General features: G+C 35.4%; 2 protein-coding genes across 6 annotated transcripts; one reads left to right on the top strand and one right to left on the bottom strand.

Annotated features, from left to right (window-relative positions):
* Nucleotides 1–413: 413 nt before the first annotated feature.
* On the top strand, nucleotides 414–14410 carry LOC111778311 (protein TSS-like). Of its 2 annotated transcripts, none has more exons than XM_023658050.1 (25): nucleotides 414–515; nucleotides 610–680; nucleotides 806–867; nucleotides 1250–1342; nucleotides 2099–2171; nucleotides 2260–2577; nucleotides 2734–2801; nucleotides 2953–3084; nucleotides 3567–3608; nucleotides 3696–4220; nucleotides 4382–4539; nucleotides 4810–5329; nucleotides 5403–5465; nucleotides 5562–5663; nucleotides 6389–6703; nucleotides 6838–6930; nucleotides 7030–7131; nucleotides 7524–7628; nucleotides 7782–7915; nucleotides 8061–8244; nucleotides 9290–9421; nucleotides 9611–9723; nucleotides 10688–10775; nucleotides 11188–13437; nucleotides 14095–14410. In XM_023658050.1, exons 2-24 carry the CDS (start codon nucleotides 614–616, stop codon nucleotides 13258–13260), a joined length of 5562 nt encoding a protein of 1853 aa, XP_023513818.1. In that variant the 5' UTR covers nucleotides 414–515; nucleotides 610–613; the 3' UTR covers nucleotides 13261–13437; nucleotides 14095–14410. The 2 variants fall into 2 exon arrangements, with proteins under 2 accessions (XP_023513818.1, XP_023513819.1); XM_023658051.1 differs by having other exon boundaries at nucleotides 422–510; nucleotides 607–680.
* A 599-nt stretch (nucleotides 14411–15009) lies between these two features.
* Nucleotides 15010–22156, bottom strand: LOC111778310 (dynamin-related protein 5A). 4 transcript variants are annotated; one of them, XM_023658046.1, is made up of 16 exons: nucleotides 21866–22156; nucleotides 20674–20737; nucleotides 20075–20179; nucleotides 19869–19970; nucleotides 19397–19447; nucleotides 19184–19245; nucleotides 18935–19025; nucleotides 18251–18315; nucleotides 17549–17743; nucleotides 17178–17297; nucleotides 16933–17003; nucleotides 16613–16838; nucleotides 16409–16459; nucleotides 16082–16310; nucleotides 15713–15852; nucleotides 15010–15392 (listed from the first exon to the last, which is right to left on the bottom strand). In XM_023658046.1, the coding sequence occupies exons 1-16, from the start codon at nucleotides 21992–21994 to the stop codon at nucleotides 15264–15266; spliced, it is 1830 nt and encodes a 609-aa protein (XP_023513814.1). In that variant the 5' UTR covers nucleotides 21995–22156; the 3' UTR covers nucleotides 15010–15263. The 4 variants fall into 4 exon arrangements, with proteins under 4 accessions (XP_023513814.1, XP_023513817.1, XP_023513815.1 ...); XM_023658049.1 differs by having other exon boundaries at nucleotides 20462–20737; nucleotides 21866–21899; XM_023658047.1 differs by lacking the exon at nucleotides 19397–19447.
* Between the last annotated feature and the right edge of the window lie 989 nt (nucleotides 22157–23145).

The raw sequence follows: 23145 nt of genomic DNA, 5'->3' as shown, positions 1-23145 counted from the left end.
TAGCACACCGCCCATGTCAGCCTCTAATACCATTTGCAACAACCCAAACCCATTACTAACAAATATTAACACAACGTTATTAGGGAGAAAGTTTCACACTCTTACACGAAATGCTCCTTTACCCTCTCCCACCAATGTAGGATCTCAAAATCCACGTCCTTTGAAGACTCAACGTACTCGCTAGCTATAGGTCTAAGACATCGAAAAGAGAAGAGCGTAGAGGTTGTAGTAAGTGGCCCCCACACCCAATCCCATATCTTAATCCCTGCCTTTCAAATGGGTGCATCCATGCCTCCCTTTTCTCCACCAAAATAAAAACAATAAATAAATTAAACTTAAGCCCAACAACAGAAGACGCCATAAAAGGCCAAGCTTTTCATTCTGACTCCTTTAATCTCAACCCTTCCTTCCTTATCATCCCCTTCTTCCCTCCGGTGTCCCTTAAACCCCTCTCTCTCTCTCTCTGTTCATTATCCATTCCCATTCTCTCTCTAAAATCCTCTTCTCTCTCTCAGGTCACCTCCCATGGCTTCCTTCCTTCCTTATCCTTAATTTCCCTTTTCCCTTTATACCCCTCTTCTCTCATTACACTCTTCTTGGGTTTTGCAGTTAAATGCCTCCTCGTAACACCCATGGCAAGCCCAAAGGCGATAAGAAGCAGAAGAAGAAGGAAGACAAGGGTATTTTCGTCATTTCACCCCCACTCCATTTTCATTTTCATCTCGTTAATTATTAATATTAATTAATTAATTAATTAATTGAACAAACTCTGATAATTTCCTTCTCTGTGTTTTGCGTTTTGCAGTTCTTCCCGTCGTTTTGGACATCTCCGTTCACCTTCCCGATGAGACCCTTGTTGTCTTAAAGGTCTCAACATTTTTCCTTTTTATATATTTATTAAATATATTTTTAATTATTAATACATATATATATATATATATATATATATATATATATATATATATATCTACTGATTTTCAGTTGGACAGAAAATTCGATTTTTTTAATATATTAAATATTATTAATTTATATATATAATTTTTTTTTTTCTGATTTTCAGTTGGACAGAAAATTCGAGTTTTGTGTAATTTTTTAAAATTTTAATTATAATTTTTTAATTTGCAGAAAATTGAGAGCTGGGCAATTAATTTTACATTATTTTTTAAATTACTAAATTTACGTTATTTTATTTTTTTTTATATTAATTTAAAAAAGGTGAAAAATAAAATGGGACTGTTTTGAAAAGCAGGGAATATCCACGGACAAGATAATCGATGTTCGTCGCCTGTTATCCGTCCAGACTGAGACTTGCAATATTACCAATTTCTCCCTTTCTCATGAGGTAATTTACAGTTTTATTTTTATTTTTTATTTTTTAAATATTGGTTTGATAATATTTTTACCATTTTTCTTTTATGCATCGTAAAATTATCGAATTTATTTATTTTATATGGAAGAATAATTATTTTCTAATATAAAAATAATATCATATTTTAATTACAGAATATCATGAAGTCTCAATAAACATGCATTTTTTTTAAAAAAATTAAATTAGTTATAATATATAAAAAAATAAATATTTGATTCTTTTTTTTTTCTAATAAAAAAATTTAGTTGTTATTTGTGTTGACAATAACTTTGGGAGGTATTAGGCTACCTAAAAAAAATGACAAAAAGTCGACATTTTTTCTTCTATTAATTTGTATAATTCATCGTTTTAATATCTTCTTTCGATATATAAATCTATTGTCAAATTTCACCAATAAAAAGAATAAAATAATTTTTTAACAATTAAAATATATTAAAAATTAATATATATTTAAGGTATCCAAATTATTATTATAAATATTAAGCGAGTGAATTAACCCATTTAAGTATAATTTAATTAGTTAAAAGATAATTATAAGTATAAAATTTGAAAAATTTAATGAATTAACTTATTAATTAATTAAGTCTCTAAATTATGTTCAATAAATACCCCTAATCTTAAATAAAATGAAAACTTAATTAATTAACACATTAATTACATTACTTATTTAAACATATGAATAAAGGGTATTTTGGACATTTTGTCAATGCAACCTTTTATTTTCTGAAGGTAAGAGGGCCACGTTTAAAGGATTCAGTGGACGTTTCCGCACTCAAGCCTTGCACCCTAACGTTAGTCGAAGGTATGAAACGCTGTCGTTTTGATGAAAGTAGTATCTTCATTTTTTTTCTTTATTTTTCTCATCCGATTCTTCTCCCGTCGTCGGATAGAGGATTACAACGAGGAGCTTGCGGCGGCGCACGTCCGGCGACTCCTCGACGTCGTCGCTTGTACTACGTGTTTTGTATCTTCGCCGTCGGGGAAGGATCAGAATGGCGGTAAGCTCGACGGCAATGGCAGGAACTTGTCCAGTGCACTTGATAAGAACTCTAAGAAGTCTTCGACCTCCGCCGTTTCTGCCTCCGTTAAGCCCGACGGCTCTGTGGCCAAGCAAGACGAGGCGGACACCGAAATCAGTCATTCCTGCCCTAAACTTGGAACGTTTTACGATTTCTTCTCACTCTCTCATCTCACGCCTCCTCTCCAATGTAACTATCTTCTCTCCGGTCTCTCCTTGTATGATTTAATCGTCATTTCTTTCGAAGTATGAAGCGTTTAAGAAAGCCGTTCTCTCCTGAGAATCCTGTTAGTTTGTTATATCGTACTTGTCATTTCCTGACTGTTACATGCTGGTGGTGCCGCAGTTATACGTAGAGTAACTAAGCAGCAGGTCGATGGGATTTTGCCAGATGATCATCTGTTTTCGCTTGAAGTAAGTTGCTATTTTCTTCTAAAATTCAAGAATAACATCAATCTGAACGCGACATAGAAGGGCATTTCTTTCGAATGATATGGTTATACTTTTATATTCGTACTGTATTGAGGAATTTGACCTTCTATTTACTTATTTTTGAATTTGTAAGGCGAAGGTTTGCAACGGGAAGGTTGTGCGTGTGGAAGCTTGCCGGAAGGGGTTCCTTAGTGTTGGAAAACACCGGATTTTGAGTCACAACCTGGTTGATTTGTTACGCCAGCTTAGTAGAGCCTTCGATAACGTTAGTTCCTTTTATTCCCTTAAATCGATCAAGTGCCATTGCTTTTACAAGTATCTGTTATTTTAGTATAGTTTTTTTCTTTGAAGAATCTGTATCTCGGGCTCTAGCCTTCTAGGGTCAGTGGGAAGTGCGAATTATTCATTGCTGCAGCTAAGAACGTAGAATACTTGACTGAGTTGAGTTTCAAAGCTAGATTTTGTTCTTGTAAAAGTACAAGTTTTTTTAGTGAAGATATATTTTGATAATTGTTCTTCTAAGCCGGCAGCAATTAGTGATTTACGAGATATGAGTTAGTTGACATTATTTGTTCGTATATAAGATTAGAACATCTTTTTGGGGCTCTTAAAATTTTACTGAACTTTAGACGCCTCAATAAGCACTCAACTGACAAGAACTTCTATTACCATGAACTTTATTTGTCTTTTGGAGTTATGATTTTGAATTATTGGTTGAATTTACGCTTCAAATTTCTTATGTTTCAGGCATATAGTGATCTCATCGAAGCATTCTCAGAACGCAACAAGGTCGACCTTGATTTTTTTGGTTGGTAGTATGTACAACTTCTCATTTTTAATTTCTCTCTTTAAAACTATTCTTGAATTACCTTGCAGTTTGGAAATCTTCCTTACGGCTTTAGAGCCAACACATGGCTTGTTCCTCCTGTGTCAGCACAGTCCCTTTCAGTTTTCCCTCCTCTGCCTGCGGAGGATGAAATTTGGGGAGGAAATGGAGGTGGTTTAGGAAGAGACGGTAAAAGTGACTTGACACCATGGGCCAGTGAGTTTCTATTTCTTGCATCTATGCCTTGCAAGACGGCAGAAGAAAGACAGATTCGGGATAGAAGGGCTTTCCTTCTGCACAGCCTTTTTGTTGATGTTGCTATTTTTAGAGCCATTAAAGCAATCCAACATGTTATAGGAATGTTAAAGGAGGACCATTTAGTTTCAGAGGATGAAGTTCTTTTTACTGAAAGAGTAGGGGATTTAAAAGTTACCGTTAGAAAGGATGTTCCTGATGCAAGTTGTAAGGTAGATACGAAAATCGATGGAATTCAAGCCCTTAAAATGGACCAAAAGAACCTGGTGGAAAAGAATTTATTGAAGGGAATCACTGCTGATGAAAATACCGCTGCCCATGTAAGATTTTTCTGACTAAGCTTTTTCTCATTCAACAATGTCTCTGGGTTGGACTATTGTTATCATTATTGTTTGAACTTTCTAATTGTTTCTGTTTCTAATTTAGTCATTTTTATGGCTTTCCTTTATAGTCATTAAAGTAAGTTTTGTTATGTGTATAGGATTCTGCATCCCTAGGTGTCGTAAATGTGAGATATTGTGGTTATATCTCCATCGTGAAAGTTGAGGGGAAAGAGAATGAGAATGTTAGTTCTCAGTATCAAAGCATTGAACTTCTTGACCAGCCTGAAGGTGGGGCTAATGCCCTTAACATTAACAGGTATAAATATCTCGGTCAAATTAAGTGCCATAGCGATTTCCATCTATCTGACTCTCTATATGCAGATAATTTAAGTATTTAAACATGATCTTTAGCTTTGGTTTTTGCATTTGGCTTATAAATAATAACCTTATGTAGAATCTGCTCAATGCCTTTGATTAATAAACCCACTTCCGAATGTTCAGGATCTAAGAGCAAACAGCCCATAGCGCATGTTCAATGCCATTTTTTATTTCACTGAGAGTCTGACATCTGCTTTGTTTCTCCCAGCTTGAGATTATTACTTCACCAAACCACACCTTCAGAGCAAAACAAATCTCCCACACATATGCAAAGTATGGAACAAGAAGAGCTTGGTGCTGCTCAAGCTTTTGTAGAGAAACTACTAAATGAAAGTCTTGCCAAGCTCGAAAAGGAGGATACGCGATCTAATCATTTTGTTAGATGGGAACTTGGAGCCTGCTGGATTCAACATTTGCAAGATCAAAAGAACACTGAAAAAGATAAGAAACCATCCAGTGAAAAGGCCAAGAGTGAAATGAAGGTGGAGGGACTTGGGAAACCTCTCAAGTCTCTTAAGAGTAGCAAAAGGCAAGATATGAAAACTTCGAAGACGCAGACAGGAAATGATTCCAGGTTAGATGGCATGACTAGTGAAGTCAACAATGCTACCTCGTGTGAAGATGAAAACGAAACAAATTCAAAAGAGAATGAAATAGCATTAAGAAGGAAGTTGTCTGAAGAGGCCTTTGATCGGCTGAAAAATCTGGACACTGGTTTGCATTGCAAAGTAACTTCTCTAGACACTGTTGCATCTCCCACTATCTATCATACCTAAGCTAACTTATTGTTTGTTATTTCAGTCACTGCAAGAACTAATTGACTTGTCCCAGAATTATTACGTGGAAGTTGCTCTTCCGAAACTGGTAATTTACATTTATTAGTCACATACTCTGTTCTTTTTCTTGCATATTAATATTGTCTTGGTGATTCCCTTTTCTAGCATTTATCATGCTTTACAGGTATCAGATTTTGGTTCATTGGAACTTTCACCAGTAGATGGCCGTACTCTAACAGATTTCATGCACACAAGAGGTCTTCAGATGCGTTCACTGGGTCAAATTGTAAGTTCGTTCATGCCATGCCTTTGTAATTTTTTATTGGTTATTTTATTGTATTTGTATCAACGAACTGAAAGGGATGGGAATTGAACAGCAATGCGTTGTTTGCTCTTAGATCTTGATCTTGCCAATCGTCAAACAAGCTACTTTTTTCTCAATCCTTCTTTTATGTTTTAGAACAATTTATCTCGTCTCTTCTGGTTTTACTGGGCAGGGATGAACAAGGTTTTAAAAAAAACCTTTTCTAGCTACAAAGCAATGCTGCAGCCTCTCTATTATTATCATTATTATTATTATTATTAGTTTTTGCATTGCTTACATCTCCATTATTATTCTATTTGCATCACTTTCCAGAGTTTTATTTCATTCTTTCCATTAGAACTGCTCTACACATTTTGACTCAACCTGAAGATTAATTGCTTATATATGGAAAAAGAACGCTTTACCTTTTATCTTGGAGTATAGAAAATAACTTTTCTTTTACGTTCATGTATTTTCTGAATAATATTTAAGAGAATACTAAAATTGAGAAAATGTGTAATTTCCTCCATTGAATGCTACCCACTTTTCCATTACAATACCCTTTCTACTATCCTAACCAATTGGAGAAACTTTTTGTAGATCCTATGTTATGAGGCTAAAAGTTCTTCTGTTATATTTTCATATTATCAATGAAGTTGTTTCTTGTCAAAGGAAGATATTATATTTGGGTTCTGTTATCTTATTAGGTCAAGCTTTCAGAAAAGCTATCGCATGTGCAATCACTTTGCATACATGAGATGATAGTACGAGCTTTTAAGCATATCCTCCGGGCTGTCATTGCCGCTGTTAAAATAGATAAGATGGCTGTTTCTGTCGCTGCCACGTTAAATTTGCTCCTTGGCGTTCCTGAGAGTGGAGAACTATTGGGGTCTTGCAATGTCCATTCCCTTGTCTGGAGATGGCTGGAGCTATTCTTAATGAAGCGATATGAATGGGACTTAAGCAGCTTCAACTTCAAAGATTTAAGAAAAATTGCAATTTTGCGTGGCATGTGTCACAAGGTACTATGAACACACAGTACCTTAGTGATCTACGATATCTATATGATTAAGGTTACAGAAAAAGCATGTGCAGGATAGAGTATGATAATTGAGTGCTAGTTCCTAACTTGTTTTTTTCTTTAAATAAATTTTAGGTGGGCATTGAGCTGGTTCCACGAGATTTTGATATGGATTCTCCATTTCCATTCCAAAAATCGGATGTTGCAAGCCTAGTCCCAGTGCATAAGGTAATTGCATAGATACCAACCTTTAGGATACCTTTTTTAATAGCACTTCGAAACTAAAATGATTGAGTTGAATTTGAATGTCATGCCGACTTCTTGCAGCAAGCAGCATGTTCATCCGCAGATGGAAGGCAGCTCCTAGAGTCTTCAAAAACAGCTTTAGATAAAGGAAAACTTGAAGATGCTGTAACCTATGGTACAAAGGTATGCCATTCACAATCATGGTTTGCAATTCTCTTCAAGAACAATTCTTTTGCCTTTTTCTTTTCGCTGTCTTTTGGGTAAGAGGGTCTGTAACATTTGCAGTTCTTTAGCACATCAGGTACTCTTAGAGGCTTTTATAGCACAAGTTGTAAATGTGTTTCTAACTTTTAGTGGAATACAACTATTTTTAATCCAACAATGAAATAGTAAGATACAGGGTCCTTATTTTAGGAGAAAGGCTCAATGCAGGAAAGGAAAGAATAGTAAGAATAAGAATAATATAAAATCATTGATTACACCTAATTAAGATATTTACAACTAATATAAACCAACAGAGTTTAACTGCATGAACTAATTGAATTTCATACTTGCTTCTTCCTTCCCTACCTCAGGCTCTTGCAAAACTTGTTGCTGTTTGTGGTCCCTATCATCGCATGACAGCAGGAGCTTACAGCCTCCTTGCTGTAGTTTTATATCACACTGGTGATTTCAATCAGGTAGTTAATTCATTCTAAAGTATTGTTATGCCTATTATTGGACAATGTAGGGTGCTTTCTCTTTGTTTTATCTCATTTATTCATTTTTATGAATTATTTTTTTGTGAGGGAAGGTATTGTGGTGAAAGTTAATTCATTGGTTTTCCATTATAGGCTACTATTTACCAGCAAAAAGCCCTGGATATCAATGAGAGAGAACTGGGACTTGATCATCCAGATACAATGAAGAGTTATGGGGATTTAGCTGTTTTCTATTATAGACTTCAGCATACAGAGTTGGCTCTTAAGTATGTCTTTCTTGTCTTTCTCACTAGTCGCTAACTTACACCATGTATAAGACATGTCTAGAGTTTTAGAAATTTTTATAGCCCATCGATTGTGGTGTAAGTTTTCAATGATCAATGAAAAATGTTTCTTGTTTTATGAATTTAGGTATGTAAAACGCGCTCTCTATCTTTTACATCTCACTTGTGGCCCCTCTCATCCAAACACTGCTGCAACATACATCAACGTGGCTATGATGGAGGAAGGGCTTGGAAATGTGCATGTTGCCCTCAGATATCTCCACAAAGCTCTCAAATGTAACCAAAGATTACTTGGCCCAGATCATATTCAGGTTTTGCTTTGACCTTGTTTAAATTTATCTACTTTTTATCTAAAACTTTTAGTTCTGTCATACCTGACTGATACTCTGTAATGAACTTTTTAGTAGGATTTTTCTACTCCATTGGCAATGGGCCATGACTGTAGGACCCTATTTTTCTAATTCAAGTCTTTATTTGTGGGAATTTTTTGGCACAATGGTGAAGGCTCATTAAGGAATAGACGGGTGGGAGAAGGTTCTGTAACAGATAATTATATAATGACAAAGCATGATTTTCAAGATGACTTGAGAAAGTTTGATCCTAGATTACAAGCCTAAATCATTTAGGTTCACTATTTGCTGTAATGGGGCGTGAAAATAATTAACTTGGAATCTTAAAGCGATACTTGGGTCTTCATGGAGAAGTTTCAATGTGTAAGATTTTGGATATTACTGCATGAACCACCATGCAAGGATGACGGGATGAAGTTGGCCTTGATATACTCCCATCTAAGTGCTTAGGACTTAGGAACAAGGTGTAAACCTTGCAAATTTTCCCATCCTTAACCATCAAGTTTATAAATAAAATGAATAAATTAACTCTCTCACTGGTCACGAGTCAAAATTTTGGGCTTGCAGGTAAAATTAACTTGCTGTTGGAGGTCTCATTTCTTCAAATCCCGTGTTATTCTTTCTGAGTTTTATCATTAATAGTTCATTTTGTTCGGTCATGTAAGAGTAAACTTTGAACCCAAAATTTAGAAGGAAGAAGCATGAATGTGGCTAATGGACCTGACGTGATATGACGTGGAACTGCCATTTTGCAGTTCCAAAATTGGGATTGTCATAGTGATTAAGAGATGTTCCTGTATAATCCAAATAATTACCAATATTATGAGATATTAAAAGATTAGAAAGTCTATATCAATGAAAAGTTTGCTTTTTGTTAATGAAATAGAAAGAGAACTTTCTGGTTCATATCACACTTTCATGTTACATGCAATTTTTTCTAGACACACTATCCCTGTGTTGTCATGAGGTATATCAAGCTCTGCTTTAATATTCCTAATTTCTTTAGACGGCTGCAAGCTACCATGCTATAGCAATCGCTCTCTCGCTAATGGAAGCATACCCTTTAAGTGTTCAACATGAGCAGACAACCTTGCAAATTCTGCGAGCAAAGCTGGGCCCAGATGACCTACGCACTCAAGTAAGTACAAGAAACTTGGAGTCGTCTACAAGACTATAATCTCATTGTCTTCTTTTTGTTGTTAACAGTATGCGTTCAAGCTAATCCCTGTTGGCTTTGTCAAATAATTCTTTTATCTTCTGTTTCTTAAAAATCTACATTCTTCGAAATTTTCCCATTGGTTTGTTCATGTTAGATTTAATCCTGCAGGATGCTGCTGCTTGGCTAGAATACTTTGAGTCCAAAGCTTTTGAACAACAGGAAGCTGCAAGGAATGGTACTCGGAAGCCTGACGCGTCAATAGCAAGTAAAGGTCACCTAAGGTAAACAGCACATTCTGATTTTTGTCAGTTATGGGAATTATTTTATTTGAACATTATTTTTTCTCGGATCTTTGCCATATTTTATTGCTTATTTATGTTGACAAGATTAAGTTTATGGAAGCTCGAGTAGTGATGTTGTGCTATGGAAAATCACTTATGAAATGAATGCTTCTTAGGCTTATCTTAAACTCTGATGTGCATCTTTTACTAAATGCAAATGTGGTTTGGTTGGTTGCCTTAAAACAGATGGATCTTGTTAACTCATTCAGCAGTGTTTTCTTTTATTTCTTTGTTTTCATCTAAGGACATGTCTCAGGAATTCCTTCAGCAATTGAAAATAATTCTGTTTCTAGTTTGTTTATTGGTTTCTATTTCCACCCCCTGTTTTCTAGTGTGATTTAAAGTTCTATATTGGAGTCTGATCGAATAAGAACTGGATTTTCAAGCCCTAATTAGAGTCTAATGGGTTTTTAAACAATTAAAAGAGGTTTCTTTCTCTCAATCACAGCTACTTTAACATGTCCTCTTATCAGCGTGAAATACTATTTCAACTTTTTTTTCTGACTGATACTATTTGTGTCAAAGTTTGTGGAATCGAGGCTGATCCTTTGGTGCGCTCTATAACTCTCTCTTTCTCTTGTTATTCTTTTTCAACACAACCCTAGAATGTATTTAAGGGATCTCAATGCCACTAAAACCCTACCCTTATTCTCTCAAATTTAACCCCCACATTGCCATGCATCTTAATCTCATCAGTTGAGAATTAAAATTTTTAAAATTTTTTATCTACCTTGTGTTCTCCCCTTTTCGGGTTATTAAGAACTTATTTTTCTTATTTGTGCTGCAGCAGGACTTCTGCTCTACATGCTTTTTGTGGTTACACAATATTTTAAAATAAATGAATAAATTTGATAAATATTACTATAGAGCTGATTGTTATTGTTGCTTCTTTGAATCTTGGCAGTGTATCAGATTTGCTTGACTATATAAATCCTAGTCATGATGCCAAAGGGAGGGATTCAGCAGCAAAGAGGAAAAACTATACTGTGAAGGTAGTTGTTCTATGCCATGTTAGTCGTACTGATTTCCAATTAGATGAGGAATCAACTAAGGTAACTTCATGTACGGTTAGGTTCAGAAATGGATGATATGTAAGTTTTTTTTACAAGTTTTGGGAAGGATCATTTAATTATCTTTGATGCTGGCATGATAGTTACCTTCATTCCGAAACTATTTTAAAGTGTCTCCAGATGACGTCTATTTTTTTCTTTGTACCATATATTCATTTTATTTTGAACATCATATGATTTTTCTGAAAAATATTGTTCATCAGCAGAAATTAAATAGTTCTAATAGCTGTATTTTAATTCATAATTAATGGACAAAACAACGAACAAAAGACCTTACTGCCAATTTCTTCTGTACATACGGCTTTTCATCTTATTGTTCTTTTTTACCTTGCAGCTGAAGGGAAAATCCGACCAGAGTATGAGCTTGGCACATAGCAACGAATCTCCAAAAGAGACCTCAAAAGAGGTTTCTGATGAAGAGACACAGATACTTGAACCTGGACATGGTCAGAGTACAGATGAGGAAACTACCACACCAGTTGAAGCCCAGCAGCCCGTTATTGAGGAAGCTACTGAAGAAAGGCCAAAAACAGCAGATGATGTCATATCTGAACACCACCCAGAAGGAGAAGATGGATGGCAACCAGTTCAAAGACCAAGATCAGCTGGGTCTTATGGACAGCGGCTGAAGCAACGTCGAGCTAGTTTTGGCAAGGTCTTTAGTTACCAGAAGATGAATATGGATGTCGACAGTGATTCTCATACACTGAAGAATAAGAATCCAAACAGTCGATTATATGTTTTAAAGAAAAGAACAATATCCCATGGGACTTATACAGATCATCATTCTATGAATTCCTATAAAGGCTCCAAATTTGGGAGGAGAATAGTCAAAACTTTGACTTACAGGGTTAAGTCAATATCCTCATTATCAGAACCTGCAGCAGCAGTGGTGCCTGAAACTGGTGACAAGGTTGTCTCTGCAGTAGAGCCTGGTAGAATTTCAACTCCAAACGATGCTAGCTCAGTGAAGAATACAATAGTCAGCCTTGGAAAATCACCTTCATACAAGGAAGTGGCTGTAGCCCCACCAGGTACTATTGCCATGTTGCAGGTTAGGGTACCTCAGAGTGATACAACTCGTGCTGAGGAACTCACAGTTGAGAACCATGAAGAAAGATCAGATGAAATGAAGGGAATTTCTGATAGTTCTATTGTGGAATCTCCTGATTTCTTGAAAGAGGAAAAACCAGTTGAGAAAAATGATGAAACTGAAGCAGAATGTGCTGTTGAAAATAATCCTTCTCAAATAGTATCTGAGACTGTGTTAGGACTTGAATCTTGTGTTGTTGATGAGAGTGAAGTTGTGGAGGACAATGCACCTACTGATATCATGTCCTATCCTGTGGAATCTCCAGAACATAAACCCTCTGTAAAGGATTTACCAAGTGGCTTTGAATCTGAAAATTTCGACTCCTCCCTTGAACAAGTTGAGGATTTGAAGGACAAGTCGTTAATTCTATGTTCTGGCGAGACTCGAGGACTCATTAACAAGAAATTATCTGCTTCTGCAGCTCCATTTAACCCATCGCCAGTTATCATGCGTGCTGCACCTGTAGCCATGAATATAACAATTCCTGCTGGTCCTCGTGCCATTCCACCTATTGCAACTTGGCCAGTAAACATGAATATTCACCCAGGTCATGCTTCAGTTTTACCAACAATTAATCCATTATGCTCCTCTCCTCACCAACCATACCCTTCCCCTCCACTAACTCCTGGCATGATGCAATCCGTGCCCTTTATGTACCCTCCTTATTCCCAGCCACAGGCAATACCAACTTACTCTCAACCTTTATCTGTCCCCGGTTATTCCCAACCAGTACCGACCAGTACATTTCCTGTAACCACCAGTGCGTTCCATCCCAATCATTTCACTTGGCAGTGCAATGTGAACAATAACACATCGGACTGTATTCCTGGCACAGTTTGGCCTGGTAGCCATCCCCCAGAGTTTTCTGTCCCGTCACCTGTTGATCCTGCTAATGATTTCATGAAAGATCCAAACGTCAACTGTGATGATTCTTTGAAAGTTCTACCAGCAGATATCGACAGCCTAGAAGCTAAAAAAGAAAACAATTCTCTTGGTTTAGAACGTGCTGAAGAGAAGTGTCATTCAAATCCATGCATGGTTGAAACTTCAACCATTGAACCCATACAAAAATCCATTTTAAATGGAAATGGAGAAAGTGGTAAAGAAAATGTTGATGGTGAGAAAACCTTCAGCATTTTGGTAAGGGGAAGAAGAAACCGGAAACAAACTCTCAGGGTGCCAATTAGTTTGCTAAATCGACCTTATGGCTCACAGTCGTTCAAAGTAAATTATAACAGAGTGGTCAGAGAAAGTGATCTTCCCAAGTTTACCAGCTATTCAGCAGGCAAAGAATGTACGGCTAGTGCAACATAGCTGTAGCTTGTGCCATTCTTGCGAACAGATGTTTCAACGATAGACAAGGATATTGCTGATATTATGTCCTGTGAGCAAATGGAGTAACTGGAACTGGATGTCTTCTGGCTTCATGTTTACGTATCATCCCTGCCTTGTCAGTTTCATGATTCAAACAGACTTCTGAGAAAAATTGAGGTTTGTTTCCTATAAGCCAGCCATAGAAGACTCTTTTTTTATCTTCATCTTTATATGCACACACTTCTGTTTCAGAGCAGAAACAAAATATTTCGTTGGTATATTTATAGGTATACATGCTAGCATTTAGGTTCTTTTTGCACAAATTTGTAAGTTTTGAATCCGGTTCTTTTTATTAGTGGCTATTAAGTAGGAAGTCGATATCTTAGGGGTGAGTCACGTCTCCATTAATGAAAACTTTTAGCTAATTTCTGGTTCTAATTAAATGATATACTGATCTTGTCTGGGTCAAGGTTTTACAGTTGAAGAATGACATGATGTTCATGTGCTGAACTTTATGCATATAATATGCTTTAGTTTTTTGTGCTACACCATAATATAGATTTGAGTTTGTTTGTTGTTAATTGGTTAGTAGTTTGGGTTTAAGTAATTTGCTGGTAATAATGGATTAGTGGGATTAAATCGTCTATTATAAATAGTGGGTTAATCTTTTGTATTAGGAAAGATTTGAAAAATAATTAAGACTCGTTGAGAATTCATAGAGTTTTAAGCTCTTTTGATTCTAGATTTTTAAACTTTCAGCTGCAGAAGTTTCAATTTCTTTGCCTAGTTTTGTCTAATAACAAGGCTGATTATATGGTCTTTCTTGATGTGCAGGCATGATAGCATGTGGTGAATAATTAAGCTGCTCTGAAGGTGATATTTGCTTTCATTATATGGTTAGGAACTGGATCACGGCATCCAAAGATAAGTTGGTTTCTGGCTCTGGAATAGTGATAGCAGTGATTTTGGTAGGGTAGTTTAAAAGTGTATACCACTGATTATTTCATTTATGTTTGACCCATAAACTTAATTTTTATTTTCTGATCAAGTTGATTAGAACCTTTTTGCATGTTCTAATGACATAACAATGAATCAAAGAATAAGGAACTTTTCCCATTAATATCTTAAGATCTCTAATGATGTCTGATCTTGAGCTATTATTATTATTATTATTATTATTTTTATGTCTGATATTTCATTTGCATTATGTGTTATTTATTGTCAGAGATGGGTGGCTGGTAGTTCTTTCTTGTTATTTAGGATCGACCCAAACCTTTTAATTTGATAATCTTATTTAGAGTTTTGTTTTAGAGAAACAAATGCATGGTAGACCACCTACTTTAGGATTTAATTCCTACGAGTTATCTAACAGTCAAATGTAGTAGAATCAGAGAGTTGTTCGGTATATGGGGGGCCAAGTTGGATGAGTTAACATGGATGAAGTTATCGCTTCACTTCTTCGATTGAGTGCATCGAATAGTGTGGGTTAGATATTCTTTATATTTATTATTGTTCTAACATGAGCCTAATTAATCACTACAAAATATTGAATCTTTTTATAAATTTGTTAATTTTGAAGATACCATTCAACTGGAATGATCATTTGCATGTGATAGTTCTAGATTTATTAAATATTACAATATNATTTTTTTTTTCGTTCTTTTTTATTGAATTTTTATTAGGTAACCTAAATATGTCGCGCGCTTTCACACGAAAAGGAAATAAGTGTAATTACTCTAACGNAAATAAGTGTAATTACTCTAACGTTCAAATTTTGAAATGTAATCTCAACGTGGTAACAGGTAAGACATCGATTCTATACCTTTTTGCTCTAACCAAATTGAAGGATTTAGGTCGTAAAGCTTATTATCACCTAACACCAAATTTACCAAGTTCCATAGTTCATGATTTTAGTTAAAGAATAAACAATCAAATAATGGGTGTTTGTAGTAACCATACTTCATTTCACGGTAGGATCTTTTACTCTTTTTATGAGAATGTGTTTACTTAGCCCAAGCCACTGCATCAATCTCCGTTTGGGCGCTTCTATACAACTCCAACCTCTTTGCAATTGATGTTCGTCGTTGCATGATGGCGGGGTCCTCGTCCAACAATTTTCCTAATTGTTTCGCCTGTGCAGATAAAAACACCACAAATAGTTGTATTACAAATAACTGTCATTCCTTGTACTCCTGCACGATGTCTATTGAACAAGGAGAAGAAATGGAACAAAGAGATATTGGAATCTAACAGATAACACCAATCGAAAAAAGATTATAAGACACTCTGTAGAAACTACTACACTTTGTTCTACTTGAGACTACTTGGAATTTCTTGAGATTATTAACGAGTGTCGGTGTGAGCGTGTGTGTGAGAAACGACTGCATCATACCCTTATGCGTTTATTTATTTGTTTTTCACGTAACAAGAGATACGATGGAAAGTTCCTTACCTCCTTTGTACCTAATTCTGCAAAGAAATGATCGAGCAAACTGCGCTTGGCCTCCCGCACTTGACAATATACTATTGATTTTGGAATAGAATTCCTCAGAGTCGCACAAACCATATTGACATAGGACAACACCGTGGATCCTGTAAAGAAAGGGCAAACCTTAATTGCTATAGAACAAACTACTCTTCAGTGATTACACTTCATTTTTTTCTCATTCAATTCTCCGAGTTCATATTGACTCGATGTAATATGCTAAACACTTGGTGCCCAAAATACCTGACATTCATCTAGTTTATGATTGATGAGAGAATGTCTGGTAGTCTGTTACCGAACAGAAAAAAATCATTTTATGTTGGTATTTCCTCTTACCGACTCGCCGGAGATAAGAATCATTGTATCTATCAAATATCGAATGAGTTGGATTTCCACCCTTTTCAACATCTTGAGGAAGCTTGCGAAAAAATTCAACGGTTAAGTAACCACATTCCATATCCACTAGCTGTAATGTGGCTCTCTTACTTTCTTCCTTCATCCTCTCTAATGAATCAACAGCTGCCTTCAAAACCTCCGCTCTCAAGGTAGGATATTGCTTTAACTCCTGGATTAGAACAAAGAGAGAGAAAAGAATGATGCCCAACTTCTACTATCAGTAATAATTTAATGTTCTAACTGGATGAAAACTTGTAGTTCACGAACCATAGTCTCACTGATTGACTTCTGAACTAACTCTTTGAGAAGAGAAAATACCTGCAGTTATAAACATACATATGGAAAATAAATTAAGAAAAATTGAGTACCATGTGAACCATGTGATGCAGTTGTCAGGTGGGAAAAAAATGTTTGAAAAATCTATATGGATAGTTCTTCATTTTAGTTATGATGAGCAATAAAAAGTGTTACCGCATCCACAGCTGCCTCTGCAGGCCCTCTAATGGTTACCAAGGACGATTCAACAAGCCGGCGATACCCTTGTTCAGGTGCAATTAAATGAGGCTGGTAACCATCTGCTTCGGTTATTATCTTTCGAACATTGTCCATGGAAAGATGCTTGTCAAAATGTAATCTCTTTAAAGAAGCCGGGAATTGATTGTCAAACACAGAATAAATCTTGTCTCCACCTGGGCGTCTAGAGGATCAACACATTTGGAAAGAGTCATTATGAATATAACTAACAATCACTTATAAAATAGAATCAGCAATGGAGCATCACGTATACATACACGCCATCTAGATGTTCTTTAAATATCTGATCAAATGTGCGACAAATTTCCATGATCATATATAATTTCCCCTGCAATGAGACGGATTGAAAAAAATGCGAAGTTATAAGTGCTTAATACCACACAATAGTTTGTAAGAGCAGTAAGCAATCCAAACAAGGCTAGCTTATGTTAGTAAGTTGCACAGAAAAACTGGTTTCAAAGGAACAAAACTCCATAAAAGAATAGACGATATTAATGCTTACTCCAGTATCAGTAGCGATAGGTTTTCCAAGACGACTCAATTCTGCTTCCAGTTCAGAAATAGTTTTGTTAATAAGAGATTGAAGACCTGGAATTCTAGACTTGATGACAGTTTCCAGATGCTGAAAAAAATTTTGCACCCACGCTTTTCAAATTAGTCATCCAAACAAGGCTAGCAAACGTCAGAATAGGTAACAATTCACGAGCAGCAGATGAAATATAAAATTTTAAATTTTCCTTGTCCATGAGACTTAAAGTGAGTGATTATCAAAAGAAGGAAACCAGCGAGCAGCAATAGTTTTGACAATAAAAAGAAGGAAAATGCGAGTGATTATCGAAATGAAAATTTAAACCTGCAGGGGAAAATCTGTACCTTCGAAAGCATCTTCCCTAAATGTTCAGAACCCATCCTACTAGCCATGTGCTGATACTCTGGACTAGTAGCAAAATATTCACGCTCTCTACGACGAGCCGCAATCATATCAACACTTTTATTTATATCAGCTTGGGAACGATTAACAACACCAATCCAAGGAAACTGCAGTTTATATGCTCTTCCTTCCAGGATCTGCCAACCCAAAGGAAGTTATTAAAAAAGAAGAAAAAACCATCACATAAAACTTGAGCACTCAAATATCCCCAGGAAAGAGGGAAATTTAAGCACCTAAAACTGACTTATTTGAGTAACTTGCTACGACCATTTTCATTAGATATTCCTACTCATCTTAGACTCCGAAGGCAAAAAAAAAAACTTGACCTTCTTCCCAAAAGTGAGAAAAACGAAGATGGAGGGGATGGTGATACCCAAACAAAAGAAGAAGGAAATGCAGGAAAACTCCCTCTTGAATGATTAGGAGTCCATGAATAAAACATTTCTAGCAAAGGGAGAGAGAAAAAGTTGGCCAACGAAGAGAGCAATAAAAGACGGTTAAACTATTGGTATAAGATCAAATTTACCACAAACTCTTAACTTAAACTTTTGAGTTGATTGGTCATAGAACATGAAATCAGAGCAGAGCAGGAGGTCTGGTTTCTATTAATATTGATTTCTACGTTTAAAGTCCACTATACTTACATCAACTGCATTGGTTCCTTGGTCCATAAGATCAATTTTCGTCAAAACTCCAAATGTCCTCTCACCTGACATTTAATAATTTCAAGAACTTGCACATAAAACAGGGGAAAATATAGTTGGCTATAAATGAAAATAGCTTCAATGAAATTATATAATATAAATATTATTTAAGGCTTCACAATGTCCAAGACTATTCCATCAACTGTTCCTATAAAAGTCAGAAGCTTTAATTAGACAGAATCTGGTAGAACCTCAATGCTATTTGTAGGATAAGAAACAATTTCATTTTGTTGAAATATACGTATTTAATTGGTCGCTACATCAACCAGTTTCTTGTACTTAAAGCAACATAATTATAGCATTAGAACGGTAAGGGAGCAAACATCTTCCCGAAGTCTCTTGGCGCCTCCAATAGTTCTATTAGATCTTCTAATTTCTTGTACTTAAAAGCATCATAATTTAGCATTAACTTGGTAAGGGAGCAAACAACCAACTAGCATTTGGTTAAGCTGGTTTAATTAGGTGAGATTGTTAGCTTGGTTTCTTTTATCAGCCCCTTTAAATACAGTGATAGTGGCCTTGAATGGTTGATGAAGAATTTTATAAAAACATGAGAACTTGAGTGCATCACTTAGCCACATATTTTATTTTACATAATCAAGAAGAATCTTGCTTCTGTCTTACCTTTTGGATCAACTTCACGAGAGATTTTGATTGCATCGGATGTCGCAAGATCCTGATTTGCTGGAGAAATGGCCAGAATGATGCAATTAGGCTGTAACAAGAGTTATATGCCACACATATAAGTCAGATTAACATATTACAAACGAGGTTAATTTTCAAACTCACATAAAAATATAAAATAAAATAAATTGAAAGCACAATTTTCATAATCTTATTATATTAAAAAGGGAGCCATATTCAAACAATTACCTTTTCTATAAAGGATCGAACCATGTTCTCTATATCTTGAACAATGCTATCTGATTGGCCCTCTACATATCAAAGTCGATGTATCTTCTATCAATCAGATTTTTTTTCATGCACAGTTTTTCTTATTCAGCCATCATAAATAGCTTATAAGAAGATCAAATAGAGTTAAGAACTCGATTTATTGTAAGCAACAGTTAAGGAAGTCTAACTAACCAACAGCTACTTTTGTCAGCCCAGGAAGATCAATAAGTGTAAGGTTAACAACTGCAATTAAAGCTTCGTAAGTACACTGAAAAATAAAGTTTCAAGAAATTTATGGAGTTAAAAGAAGAAGTATTATAAATACAACCCTGTCAGAATACAAAACATGAAAAACTAGTTAAAAAGAACCCACATCCATATTATACTGTAATGTGTAATCAACAGGCAAACACTTCTTTGGTCACCAGGGTTAATTATAATTGGAGCACTAACTAGTTAGTGAACCAAATTGACCCTACCGTCTATTCTAGACGAGTTGCTGGAGAAAAATAAAAAATAATTGAGAAGGTTTTGGTAAAAATTACTTAAAGCAATTAAAATCTTAGCTTATCTACTATGCATCATCAACAGTACCCCTACAATAAAAGTAACAGAAGCTGCTTAAAAATCAATTTTTTTTGCCATAAACACACATTCATCTGACCATTGGGAGAGTAGATACTCAGATGGATTGGAACACTTGAAATTTGTTTACTGCGCCCTGTCTCTCTATCAGTCTCGTCTGAGATCTCCTTCCTCAGTGCAGCTACATGAGTATAAGAACAGATGTTGACGTAATTTTTTTTGTTCATTAATCAACCAATAAATGTTGAATAATTGTTAACTTATACAATGTATGGAGACATGTACCAAAATCGGTAAATTTTTTCCTAGGGAGATGCATGAACTCTCCATATTCTTTTCCTTCGTCAATCCTATGAAGCTGCAAAACAAGGGGGCGTCGGGTGACAATCCCTGCAAACAACATTTTAGTATCATATGAAAGTTCCAAGAATGTGAACATTAACGAGATAATAAAATTTTCTAATAATACTGCAAACTTATGTAACTATTGGAAAACAACCACCTAACCACAAGGGCAGAGCTGTAAAGAAATATAAAATAATTTACCAGGAATGAGACGCCTAAATTACAACTTCTAGAAGTTGATATTTAAGCTTGTAATTATCAGCAACGACAAGGTCCGTGATTCTAAGTTATAACACCTTTTAAAGAGAAAAACTTCTGAAAGCTTACAATTTGAAAATGTGACTTCTCTTTAAGCTACTAGTTAGAAAAACCTCGATGCTCTAATGACAATAGTCCCAGCCAACGATGAACAAAAAAACAAGAAAATTCTTCTCTGAAGTACTTGCTAGTTCACATGCCGTTTTTCTTATTGTTGAGGCTCGTACCCTTCAAATGAAGAAAGACCCCTCAGCAAAAAAGAGTTTACAGCAGAAATTTACCAGCTCCACGAGGTAAAAAGTCTTTTCCAACAATGCTTTCCAGTACCGAAGACTTGCCAGAGCTCTACAACCAATATGTTAATAAATTGAGTAGATTCTTTATCTAGAACACATAATGGGAAGTGAGAATTGCAATACAAGAACACAAGTAATTAACAGAGGTCGGTGCAGATAAATTAAGGTGCACGATTCAACCAAAACTGACAGCCTAAGTATACATGAACATACCAAATTCAATCAAAAAAATCCATCTGTAAAAAAACATTCGTAAATAATTGAAGTAACATAGTACATAACAAGTGATCAAATGTTCAATAGAAAAAATACATGTTGCAATGCAATATTGACAATCTTTAAATGGGCACTTGCAGAGGAATTGAGTTCTAGAGAGCTCCATCGCCATGGACCAAGGATGCTTGTTCTATATGGAGATATTGTTATAAATATACAGGTGAACACATCAATTTTTGTTCTATTAGATAACAAAGATCCAATCTTTCACTTCGTTCAAACAAGAGTTAGAAGGGAGAAGGCTAAGTTAGCATCAACCCAATTACTATTATACTAAATGAACAATGTAGTAGTAGATGGATCCATGACTGTCAAATCTATTGGAATCTTATGCATAGGGTTTAAGTAACTTCTTTACTCTAACCCAAGTAAGGTTCTGAAAATAGCTTATGAATTCCGCATCAAATCAAAAGTACATCCAAATTTGTCACTTATATTAACGTATTGAAAATTCACCATATCTCTATGATTTGTTAGCAGCAAAAAAGAAAAAGAATAAAATAAAGGCGTGGTGAAATTTTCATGTGACATCAAGGAATCTAACTTGAGTAATTCCGATGAAATTATTGGAGTAATTAAAGAAAAGAGAGAGAAAGGAACAACAGAACATCAATCCTGGCGATAAACTACAAGAATTCAACGAATAAAATAATAAATCCTGAAATGACAAAAAGACAGAATAAACTCATGCGTTCAATGATATAATAATAATAAAAAGAGAGAGAATAAAACAAAATGATACTGTGAAAGAGAATTCCATAAAGAAACAAAATGGACGATCGGGTCCACAGCTGATAAGATGGCAGCAAAAAGGCCGAGTTTCTTCGAAAAAACAAATCAAATCAACATAAACTGGCGTATTGACGTGCAACAAAAGAAATATGAGGAAGCGGCGTATAACCTGGCCTCCGACGACGGCAATGGCAGGAAGGGAGTCCCAGAGAGTGGGCAAAGCGCTCTCCTCGCCATGATCGCCAAGAGCAGTGCAAGCTCTCTGAAGTTTGTTGACCAAGGAAATGAGATTCTCCATGAACGAGTGAAGAACTCGGATTGAAGAGGCAATGAAGAGTAGGGATTACAGCAGAGTTGTGAGAGTAGTTAGAGATGGAAGAAGAAAAGGAGGGAGATTGTGGGACGGCCATTGATGGAGTTGGAAAAGGTGGGAAGGCGAAAGAAAAGGCTACCAATCCGAGTCGGTTCCTTTGAACGTTTCCACTGCCTACTGTTCTATTTAGTTATTTATGCTTTCACATTTGTAACCATAAAATTTAGGTATATATAAATAAAGACTAAATAATTAAATCAACACATCCGAATACTCTCTCCATTGTCATGAGACATTTTGAAAAAACGCAAAGCAAAGTCATGAAAAGGGGACAATATCATACGAGTCTGAAACATGGTATTACAATAATGCCTTCAAAATGGGACAATATAATACGAGTCTGGAACATAGTATTAGAGGCATACCCTAAAAAAGGGACAATATCATACGAGTCTGGAACAAGGTATTAGAGTCATGCCCTAAAAAGGGGACAATATCATATGAGTCTGGAACATGGTATTAGACTATGCCTTAAGAAGGGGACAATATCATACGAATTTGAAACATGGTATTAGAGTCATGCCCTAAAAAGGGGACAATATCATATGAGTCTGAACACATGGTATTAGAATCACGTCCTAAACATAGCTATGGTCTGGAATGTGGTATTAGAGTCATGCCCTAAACATAGTATAATTTGGAACATGGTATCAGAGTCTTACCCTAAACATAGTTATAATCTAGAACATGGTATTAGAGTCATGCCCTAAACATAGCTATGTCAATACAACATCTTGTTATTTTCTATTATTATATTTTTTTTCGATGCTTATAGTCATATTTCTCGTTTATAATTTAGTTTAAAGTAAAATGAATTAATTTGTGGTTAATATAAAATTTTAAATGTGCTAACAATAAATTAAAAAGAAAAATATTCAATCAAACTTTATTATATCAATAATTTTATGGAGTAAAAGATTTTAAAAATATAGTTTTTTTTTAAAAAACAAAGTCAACAAAAATTAGAAATTCAATAATTTTAATAACATTATATATATATATATATATATATATATATATATATATATATATATATTTAATAGGCAAATCTAATGGACCTAAACTTTGATCCAATT

The sequence above is a fragment of the Cucurbita pepo genome, chromosome LG17 (assembly GCF_002806865.2).
Source record: "Cucurbita pepo subsp. pepo cultivar mu-cu-16 chromosome LG17, ASM280686v2, whole genome shotgun sequence".
NCBI classification, from domain to species: Eukaryota; Viridiplantae; Streptophyta; class Magnoliopsida; order Cucurbitales; family Cucurbitaceae; genus Cucurbita; species Cucurbita pepo.
The sequence above is the reverse complement of the archived record's forward strand: the minus strand, read 5'-3'. Positions and strand labels throughout refer to the sequence as shown.

What these genes read in the sequence shown, in the direction of transcription:
- LOC111778310 (XM_023658046.1), bottom strand. Translation starts at nt 21,994, where the DNA reads ATGGAGAATCTCATTTCCTTGGTCAACAAACTTCAGAGAGCTTGCACT. An exon ending in TTCGATCCTTTATAGAAAAG is followed by an intron (nt 19,026 to 19,183) that starts GTAATTGTTTGA and finishes CTCTTGTTACAG; the next exon opens with CCTAATTGCATCATTCTGGC. An exon ending in CAGAATTAGGTACAAAGGAG is followed by an intron (nt 15,393 to 15,712) that starts GTAAGGAACTTT and finishes TTATCTGCACAG; the next exon opens with GCGAAACAATTAGGAAAATT.
- LOC111778311 (XM_023658050.1), top strand. Translation starts at nt 614, where the DNA reads ATGCCTCCTCGTAACACCCATGGCAAGCCCAAAGGCGATAAGAAGCAG. An exon ending in AGACCCTTGTTGTCTTAAAG is followed by an intron (nt 868 to 1,249) that starts GTCTCAACATTT and finishes TTTGAAAAGCAG; the next exon opens with GGAATATCCACGGACAAGAT. An exon ending in GCAAGTAAAGGTCACCTAAG is followed by an intron (nt 9,724 to 10,687) that starts GTAAACAGCACA and finishes GAATCTTGGCAG; the next exon opens with TGTATCAGATTTGCTTGACT.